The sequence below is a fragment of the Theropithecus gelada genome, chromosome 19 (genome assembly GCF_003255815.1).
Source record: "Theropithecus gelada isolate Dixy chromosome 19, Tgel_1.0, whole genome shotgun sequence".
NCBI lineage: Eukaryota > Metazoa > Chordata > Mammalia > Primates > Cercopithecidae > Theropithecus > Theropithecus gelada.
The window spans coordinates 39,829,079-39,839,066 of record NC_037687.1 but is presented as its reverse complement, the minus strand read 5'-3'; the positions used below and the strand labels follow the sequence as shown (position 1 = coordinate 39,839,066).

At 53.0% G+C, this 9,988-nt stretch overlaps 1 protein-coding gene across 1 annotated transcript in view; it reads left to right on the top strand.

The window, feature by feature from the left end:
- Window positions 1–339: 339 nt before the first annotated feature.
- Window positions 340–9,988, top strand: part of MAP3K10 (mitogen-activated protein kinase kinase kinase 10) — a 22,772-nt gene continuing 13,123 nt past the window's right edge. Inside the window, exons 1-2 of the mRNA XM_025369310.1 lie at window positions 340–1,304; window positions 6,935–7,115. Of these exons, the coding sequence (XP_025225095.1) occupies window positions 623–1,304; window positions 6,935–7,115 (863 nt within the window). The 5' untranslated portion in view covers window positions 340–622. The remainder of the gene's footprint in view (window positions 1,305–6,934; window positions 7,116–9,988) is intronic.

Below are 9,988 nucleotides of genomic sequence, written 5' to 3'. Positions count from 1 at the left end.
ACCGCGGCGGCGGCGCCCACACGTCACTCGGGCCCCGCCGGCTGCCCCGGGAAGCAGCACGGGCGGGGGCAGGGGCTGGGGCCGACCGGGAGGCCGGTGCCAAGGATGGGGGCCGCCCGACTGCCCCGCGCGTGAGGAGGCCGAGGGGCGCGCCACCCCGACCCGGGGCGGCCGCCCCAGGGGCCCCGCCACCCCCGCCCGGCCCGGCAGTCGTGGCCCGGGATGCGGAGCCGGGGGCCGCCGGTGGAGCTGCGCGGGGTGAGCGGCGCGGGGAACAGGGACTGCCTGCCGCCCTCGCCCTCGTCCCCCACCGGCGGACCCCGGTGGGCATTCGAGAGCCGCGCGGCCAGGCCCTCTTAGTCACCTGCCGTTTGGGAGGCACAGGTGAACCTGCCGCCCCACTCCCACCGCGCCCCGCCCGGACAGCCAAATCGGAAGGGTCGAGCCTGCCCTTTGAAAGGGGTTTTTTTCTTGCTCCTGCGGAGGGTGCCCCAGCCATGGCCCTCAGGAGCCCCCTAGACACCGCAGGGACTGCCCTCCATCCCAACCGCCGGGGCCCGCCCTCTGCATCCCGCGGGCAGCCTGTGTGAAGCGGCCTCCCGCAGCCCCCGGCCCCTCCCCCATGGAGGAGGAGGAGGGGGTGGCGGCCAAGGAGTGGGGCACGACCCCCGCGGGGCCCGTCTGGACCGCGGTGTTCGACTACGAGGCGGCGGGCGACGAGGAGCTGACCCTGCGGAGGGGCGATCGCGTCCAGGTGCTTTCCCAAGACTGTGCGGTGTCCGGCGATGAGGGCTGGTGGACCGGGCAGCTCCCCAGCGGCCGCGTGGGCGTCTTCCCCAGCAACTACGTGGCTCCCGGCGCTCGTGCTGCACCCGCGGGCCTCCAGCTGCCCCAGGAGATCCCCTTCCACGAGCTGCAGCTAGAGGAGATCATCGGTGTGGGGGGCTTTGGCAAGGTCTATCGGGCTCTGTGGCGTGGCGAGGAGGTGGCCGTCAAGGCCGCCCGGCTGGACCCTGAGAAGGACCCGGCAGTGACAGCGGAGCAGGTGTGCCAGGAAGCCCGGCTCTTTGGAGCCCTGCAGCACCCCAACATCATTGCCCTTAGGGGCGCCTGCCTCAACCCCCCACACCTCTGCCTAGTGATGGAGTATGCCCGGGGTGGCGCACTGAGCAGGGTGCTGGCAGGTCGCCGGGTGCCACCTCACGTGCTGGTCAACTGGGCTGTGCAGGTGGCCCGGGGCATGAACTACCTACACAATGGTGCCCCTGTGCCCATCATCCACCGGGACCTCAAGTCCATCAACAGTAAGTGGTGTCCTCTCCCCAAAATTCCTTCCACAGAACCTCTGGAGGCCAGGCCTAGGTGGTGGGAAACAGGGTGAGGGACACCAGATGACACTGTGCCTGGAGCGAAAAGGGGCAGCAGTATGATACCTTCAGGATGAAGGTGAGGTAGGCCTTGCCGGCCTTAAGGGAGAAAAAGGAGGCTCAGAAAGGTTGAAGGACTTAACTGCCTCCCAGGCTGCAGAGTCACAATCGCTCAATAAACATGTATCCATGAACACCTGTGTTCCTGCGTGAACAGGACAGATGCAGTGCCTGCCTTCAAGGTGCTGGCCATCCAGCCATGCTGCCAGAGTCCACCAGGCAGAGACAAAAAGAGGCTACCCCATCTGGAGTCAGTGTCTCTCAACCCCAGCACTATTGGCACTTGAGGCCGGATCATTGTTGTAGAGGCTGTCCTGTGAATTGTGAGTTGCTTAGCGGCATCTTCAGCCTCTTCCAACTAGATGCCATTAGCATTCCCTGCCCCCTATCCCCAGCTATGACAACCAAAAATGTCTCCAGGCATTGCAAATGTCCCCTGGGGGGCAGAATCACCCCCCAGTTGAGAACCATTTCCTGGAGTCTTCATAGGCCCAGCTGGCCAAGGCAAACTGGAAAAGATGAGGGAGGAATTAAATGGATGTGGCTTATATAAAAGCTTCCAGGCGGCCTGACAGGTTCTCCAAAGTTGATTGGTTGGTTGAATAAATAATGGAGCCAGGTAGAAGGGAACATTCTACCGGACTCATTTCTAGATCAAGGAGCTTCATGTGGCGTCAGCAAGTATTAACTGAGCACCTATTAAGTAGGAGCCCAACTGGGACTAAGATAGCCATGGTTTCTGCCCTGAAGGTACTCACAGATTAGCAATTTCATTCATTCATTCCACAGATATTTCCAGAGTGCTGTGTGCCAGACCCTGTCCCAGGGATACAGCAAGAAAAAAATCTTACATTCCTGGCTCTCCCATTCTTGCTCTGCCCCATCTCACTCCCTTTCATTTCTTCATTTATTTGTTAATTCTTCCATTTGGTATTTACCAGGTCAGATCATGTGCTAAGCAGAGGCATCAGCAGTGGAGGAAGCCAGCGTGTCCCCGGCCCTCACATCACTCACACTTAAGCCCTGAAATGTGAGGGTGCCCCCTGTGCTCTCAACACCCACATCTCATCTCCTGATTTCTGTCATCTTGAAATTTACTTTAATCCATCCCACTATTTTTATGAATATATTGCTATTCCCTCACATATAGCAGTTGTAAGCCCCTAGAATGGAGGGACTGCATCTTCCTTGCCTCCCAAGCCTGACATTTGTGTATCAACAGAGAGCTTGGCTGGGTGCAGTGGCTCACGCCTGTAATCCCAGCACCTTGGGATGCCGAGGTGGGTGCATCATCTGAGGTCAGGAGTTTGAGACCAGCCTGACCAATATGGTGAAACCCCGTCTCTACTAAAAATACAAAAATTAGCTGGGTGTGGCGGCGTGCACCTGTAATCCCAGCTACTCAGAGGCTGAGACAGAAGAATCGCTTGAATCCAGGAGGTGGTGGTTGCAGTGAGCCGAGATCGCGCCATTGCACTCCAGCCTGGGTGACAGAGCAAGACTCCATCTCAAAAAAAAAAAAAAAAAAAAAAGAGCTAATACATGACTACGATGTGCCAGGGCTGGTGCCATGTCTGGGGAACTGATGCTTATGCCCCAGCACCTCTGAAATGTTGGGTAAATGGAGGCAGGGCCACCCAGCATGTTCCTGTTGATGGCTGGGGCTTCTCGGTCCTTCCTCGCCCCTGCTGATTGACAGCACGCCCCATACCCCCAGGTTTTTGGTAGCCAATGTTATCTGGCCAAAGAGTCAGCGGGCCTCTTATGGCCAGGGCTTCCTCCTGGGTGATGGTTCTGCTCTGCGCCAGACACAGAGGACACAGTGCCTCCGCAGCACTGCTTCCCCACTCATCCTACCCTAAGGAGCTCCTCACCTGCCGTCATTCATTCATTGGTTCATTCCACCAGTAATTATTCAGCGCCTAGTCTGTACTAGGCACTGTCCTCAGCTCTGGGATTACAGAAGTGAACAAGGCAAGATTTCCCCCTCCCCCCATTATGGAATTTATATTCCGGTGAACAGGAAAAAATGATGAATAGATGGATACCAAAATTTCAGAGAGTATCAGGGGCTCTCAATGGACTAAGGCAAAGGCTGGAGCAGAGGGTTTCTTTACATTGGGCGGTCAGGGAAGGCAACATTTGAGCAGAGACCTGAACAAAGGGGACCCAGCCTTCCAAAGATCTGGGGAAGGGGAACAGTGGGGCGTATATCCTGAAGTGGGAGTGAGTGTGGCTCATTGGAGAATAGCAAGACCAGAACAGCAGGCATTGAGGCAGAGATGGGAGGAAGTAAGATCAGAAAGGCAGGCAGGAGCCAGATCACATAGGACCTTGGGGGCCATGGCGAGGACTTGGGGTATTTTATTTGATGTAGTGGAAGCCATTAGAGGATCTGAAGCAGGGAGTGACATGATCACATACAAATTTTGAAGGGGGACTGACTTAGGCCCATCCTGGGAAATACAGAAATAAAGCATAAAACCATGAGATGTTCCCTCTCTCACAGGGTTTCGACACAAACAGGAGAGGTGGGGACTTAAGAAGGGAAAGCTTCTGCAGAGGTGGAGTCACAGGCTAGGAATTTACAGGGTGGGGGCGTGCTTCCAGGAGGGGGTGGCATTGAAGCTGGACTTTTTTTTTTTTTTTTGAGACAGAGTCATCTCAGTCTATGATCCAGGCTGGAGTGCAGTAGCATGATCGCAGCTCACTGCACCTTCCACCTCCCGGGTTCAAGTGATTCTTCCACCTCAGCTTTCCAAGTGGCCAGGGCTACAGGCGTGCACCACCACACCTGGCTAATTTTTGTATTTTTAATAGAGACAGGGGTCTCGCCATGTTGGCCAGGCTGGTCTCGAACTCCTGACCTCAGATGATCCACCTGCCTTGGCCTCCCAAAGTGCTGGGATTACAGGCATGAGCCACTGTGCCCAGTCTGAAGCTCGGCTTTAAAGGATGGGCAGGATTATCAATTGTGTGACCCTGGGTGATTTGCCAATCTCTGCCAACTTCAGTTCCTTCATCTGCCAAGTGGGCATGATAGTAGAACTACCTTAATTATTATGACTGGTAAGTAGCCAGGAATGGCAAAAGAGAAAGGTGGAGAAATTCAGAGCAATTATGGCAACATCACACACTAATAATAACAGGTAACACTTTTAAAGGCCCTATTGTTTCAGGCAATAAATGTTTACTGTAACGGTAGAAGGTAAATTCTGTTACCAGCCCCATTTAACAGAGGAGAAGTCCCGTTGTAAAGATTAAAGTAAACTGTACAAGGGTATGCAGCTAGGAAGAAGCAGAGCTGAGATTCAAACCCAGGCAGCACGCTGTATACGTTGGGGCCTCTGTGTGATGGAAGGTAGCAAAATATCCCAGCAGTTAAATTGGGCTCTGATGACAAAAGTAATTCAAGCCTTTGTCCTGCCATCTTCTAACCATGTGATCTCTTGGCCAAGTGACTTCTGAGCCTCTGTTGGCTAGTCAAGAAAAATGGGTTGTGGCTGGGTGCAGTGGTTTACTCCTGTAATCCCAGCACTTTGGGAGGCCATGGCTGGAGGATTGCTTAAGCCCAGAAGTTTGAGGCTACAGCAAGCCATAATCGTACCACTGCACTCCAGTCTGAGTGACAGAAAAAGACCCTGTCTCTTTATTTTTTTTCATTGAGATGGAGTCTCGCTCTGTCATCCACGCTGGAGTGCAGTGGTGCGATCTTGGCTCACTGCAACCTCCACCTCCCAGGTTCAAGTGATCCTCTCACCAAAGCCTCCCAAGTAGCTGAGACTATAGGCACCTGCCACCATACCCAACTACTTTTTGTATTTTTAGTACAGTCAGGGTTTCACCATGTTGGCCAGGCTGGTCTCGGACTCCTGACCTCAAGTGATCTACCTCCCTTGGCCTCCCAAAGTGCTGGGATTACAGGTGTGAGCCGCTGCTCCTGGCCAACCCTGTCTCTTTAAAAAAAAAAAAAAAAAGCGGGGGGGTCGTTTGTGAGTCAATTCATATAGAGAGTTTAGCACAGTACAGACACTAGCCATGATCCTCATCACTGTTAGTGACAACCCTGGTAGAAAGTAAGCTGGAACCATCCAGTACGTTTAGGGAATACATCAGTCAGATTTTGTCACAATAATGCTGTGTAATAAGCTACCCCCAAAGCTCGGCATCTTAAAACAACCATTGTTTATTACTGCTGGTGCATTTGCGGACCAGCTGGAGGGTAAACCGATGGAGGCTGGGCTCAGCTGGAGAGGCTTCGCTCCAAGTAGCTCTCATCTTCTTGGACAAGCAGGCTAGCTGAGGCATGTTGTCATGGTGATCAGACAAGTGCAAGAGGGCCCGCAGACATGCGAGGCCTCGGCTTGGAATTGGCACCCTGTCATTCTTAGCCAAAGCAAGTCATATGGATACGGCTGAGCCAGAGTCAAGGTGCTCTCTGCCCTTTTTTTTTTCTTTTTTTTTTTTTTCCAAGACAGAGTCTCACTCTGTCACCCAGGCTGGAGTGCAGTGGCGTCATCTTGGCTCACTGCAACCTCCACCTCCCAGGTTCAAGCAATTCTCATGCCTCAGCCTTCTGAGTAGCTGGGATTACAGGCGAGCACCATGATGCCCGGCTAATTTTTGTATTTTTAGTAGAGATGGGGTTTCACCATGTTGGCCGGGCTGGTCTCAAACTCCTGACCTCAAGGGATCCACCCACCTCAGCCTCCCAAAGTGCTGGGATTACAGGTACAGGTGTGAACCACCATGCCCAGCCATACTCTGCCTCTTTAGCAGAAAGAATGGCAAAGTCTCATGACAAAGAGTGTGGACACAGGAGGGCGTAGAATTGGGACCCTGACTGCAGTGTGCCACAGGGGTGACGGACACAGTGGGGAAGCCACGTTCCTCCCTTCTGCCCACGGTTTGCAGTTCCTGCTTCCAGGATAACTGGGAACTCAAGGCCTGGATGACCAAGACCTTGGCTGTTGTTTCTTTTTTTTGAGACAAGGTCTCACTCTGTTGCCCAGGCTGGAGTGCAATGGCCAGATCGTGGCTCACTGCAGCCTCAACCTCCCAGGCTCAAGTGATCCTCCCAACTCAGCCTCCCAAGTAGCTGGGACTATAGAGATGCACCACAACCAGGTATTTTTAAAAATTTTTTGTAGAGATGGGGTCTTGCTATGTTGCACAGGCTGGTCTCGAACTCCTGGGCTCAAGTGACCTCCTTCAGCCTTGGCTGTTGGTTCTCGACCATTCATGGAGCTCCCCAAAGCCCAGGACAGAGTCAGGAGGGCAGAGGACGCAAGAGGAGCTCCCTACTCCCTCATGGGAGCCTGGGACAGGGATTAGACCTGGGTGGAGGGGCTCATGGATGTTCCAGGCCAGGAAAGGAGCTGCCACAGAGTGGGGCAGCCTGAGGCAGTGAGAGGAGAGGCGTGTTTCTGACTGAGGCAGCGGGCCGGAACACTTGGGTCTGCAACACGGCAAGTCTGGGGTGACCCACCTTTCTTCCCACCCCACAGTCCTGATCCTGGAGGCCATCGAGAACCACAACCTCGCAGACACGGTGCTCAAGATCACAGACTTTGGCCTCGCCCGCGAGTGGCACAAGACCACCAAGATGAGCGCCGCGGGGACCTATGCCTGGATGGCTCCGGAGGTTATCCGTCTCTCCCTCTTCTCCAAAAGCAGTGATGTCTGGAGGTGCTGAAAGGCGCGGCCGGGATGACCTCTGCGGAGTGAGGGAGGGAGGAAGGGGTGAGGGCAGAGTGGGAGGGAGGGTCTCCTGCTGAAGCCAGGATCTCAGTCTGACAAAGGGGCCTGCTGGCAAGGTCAGGCCACTACCAGACAAGTGCCGGTTACCTGTTCAGCTAGCACAAATGGCAACTAGGGGGCACATTGGATTAGAACAAAAAATTCATAAGATCTAGAGACAAGGCCGGGTGCAGTGGCTCACACCTGTCATCCCAGCACTTTGGGTGGCCGAGGTGGGTGGATCACTTGAGGTCAGGAGTTTGAGACCAGCCTGGCCAACATACTGAAACCCCGTCTCTACTAAAAATACTAAAATTACCTGGGCATGGTGGCGGGTGCCTGTAGTCCCAACTACTCGGGAGGCTGAGGCAGGAGAATCACCTGAACCCAGGATGCGGAGGTTGCAGTGAGCTGAGATCGTGCCATTGCACTCCAGCCTGCGTGACAGATCGAGATTGTGTCTCCAAAAACAGAAAAAATTTAAAAAGGCATAAAGACAGCATGTAGATGCCAGCACTGAAAGCCCCTCAGACACGAGCCCATGCACCGTCCCATCTGTTAGACGGGAAAATGATGAATTCACTCATTCATTCATTGATCCACCTGCACCGGGTTCTAGGGATATAGCAGCAAAGAAAAATAGACGCAATCCCTGCCCTCAGGAATAGTAAGTAAATAAAGATACAAGAAACTCTTTTTTATAAAGCTGTTTTTAAGAAAATTATAATTTTTAAAGATAATTAAGTACACCAGAAAAAAGTGTTAGTACGAAGCACAAGGAGGCTGAGAGGAAGGCGCTTTGAGGGCTGGAAGACTACTTTTGGGAACGCTTCTCTGAGCAATCTGAGAAATGATACTTCATCTGAGTTCCAAGTGGCAAAAAGGAACCAGCCACGAGAAGTTTGGGGGAAGAAGCTGCCCAGTCAGGGGGAGCAGGTACCCGAAAGGAGGTGCTGAGGTGAGCGTGGTGTGTTCCGGAAACAGCAACAAGGCCCACGTGGCTGCCACTGTGCAGGCAAGGCAGAGAGAGGTAGGAAATGATGTAGGAGAGGGAGCTGGAAGGCCCTGTGGGTGAGGGAGTGGCCTTCAGGTTTTATTCTAATGAAGTAGGAGGCCATGAGGAGCCACGTCTGAATGGCGTGGTAGCTCACACCTATAATCCCAGTATTTTGGGAGGCCAAGGTGGGAGGATCGCTTGAGGCCAGGAATTTGAGACCAGCCTGGTCAACATAGTGAGACCCCATCTGTATGAAAAAGAAATTTTTAAATTAATTTTTGTAAAAGGAAGTAAATAAAAGCTCCTTTGGAGGTTGGGCATGGTGGCTCACGCTGGTAACCCCAGCACTTTGGGAGGCCAAGGTGGGTGGATCACTTGATGCCAGGAGTTTGAGGCCAGCCTGGCCAATGTGGTGAAATCTTCTCTCTACTAAAAATACAAAAATTCTGCCGGGCACAGTGGCTCACGTCTGTAATCCTGGCACTTTGGGAGGCCGAGCTGGGCGGTTCACTTGAGGCCAGGAGTTCAGGACTAGCCTGGCCAACATGGTGAAACCCCATCTCTACTAAAAATACAAAAATTAGCCAGGCGTGGTGGCGGATGCCTGTAGTCCCAGCTACTCGGCAGGCTGAGGCAGGGAAATTGCCTGACTGCAGGAGGCAGAGGTTGAGATGGCACCACTGCACTCCAGCCTGGGCAACAGAGCAAGACTCCATCTAAAAAAAAAAAATTAAAAACTAAAAGCTCCTTTGACTGTTAGGTAGAGACGGCCAATGATGGGACTGTTGCTGTCACCAGTGAGAGTTGATGGTGGCCGTGGAGACTTTCAACCCAGGACCTTCTGCTTGGTTGGAGCCAAACCTGGGTCTTCCCATTTACTGTTCCCGTCAATTCCCAGCTGAGGCTCCAGATTGTCCAAGCAGCAACTTAATGGGTATGGGACAGAGACAGGAAGTCTCCAGCTCAGCCTAGAGCAGAGCAGCCCTTTGGGAGAATTTCCAACTGGCTGTACGTCAGGCATTCATTTGTGTTACCTTTTTTTTTCTCTGTTTTCTTTTTTTTTTTTTTTTTTTTTTGGGACAGAGTCTCGCTCTGCCACCCAGGCTGGAGTGCAGTGGCACAATCTCGGCTCACTGCAACCTCCTCCTCCTCCCAGATTCAAGTGATTCTCGTGCCTCAGCCTCCCAAGTAGCTGAGATTATAGGCATGCATTGGCCGATTTTTTATATTTTTAGTGGAGACAGGGTTTCACCATGTTGGCTAGGCTGGTCTTGAACTCCTGACCTCAGGTGATCTGCTCGCCTTGGCCTCCCAGAGTACTGGGATTACAGGCATGAGCTACCATGCCTGGCTGGTCAGGCTAAATCTTTCTGTCGTGGTCCTGTCCTGTACTTACCAGGATGCAGGATATCCACACCTCTCAGCCACAAACTTCAGTAACACTCCCAGTCATTATAACAATCAAAATACCCCCATAGGTTTCCAGGGACATGGGAAAGAGGGGAGGATCATGCTTCCCTCCAGTTATAAACCACTGTTTTTTCCCCCACCTTGTGTGGTCTCCATTCTCAAGTTTACTTCATGATCCAAAATGACTGCTTGAGCTCCAGCATTTTTTTTTTTCCTTTTTTTTTTTTTTTTTGAGATGGAGTCTTGTTCTGTCGCCCAGGCCAGAGTGCAGTGGCGTGATCTCGGCTCACTGCAACCTCTGCCTCCTGGGTTCAAGCAGTTCTCCTGCCTCAGCCTCCCAAGTAGCTTGGACTACAGGCGCGTGGCACCACGCCCGGCTAATTTTTTTTTTTTTTTTTTTTTTTTTTTTTTTTAA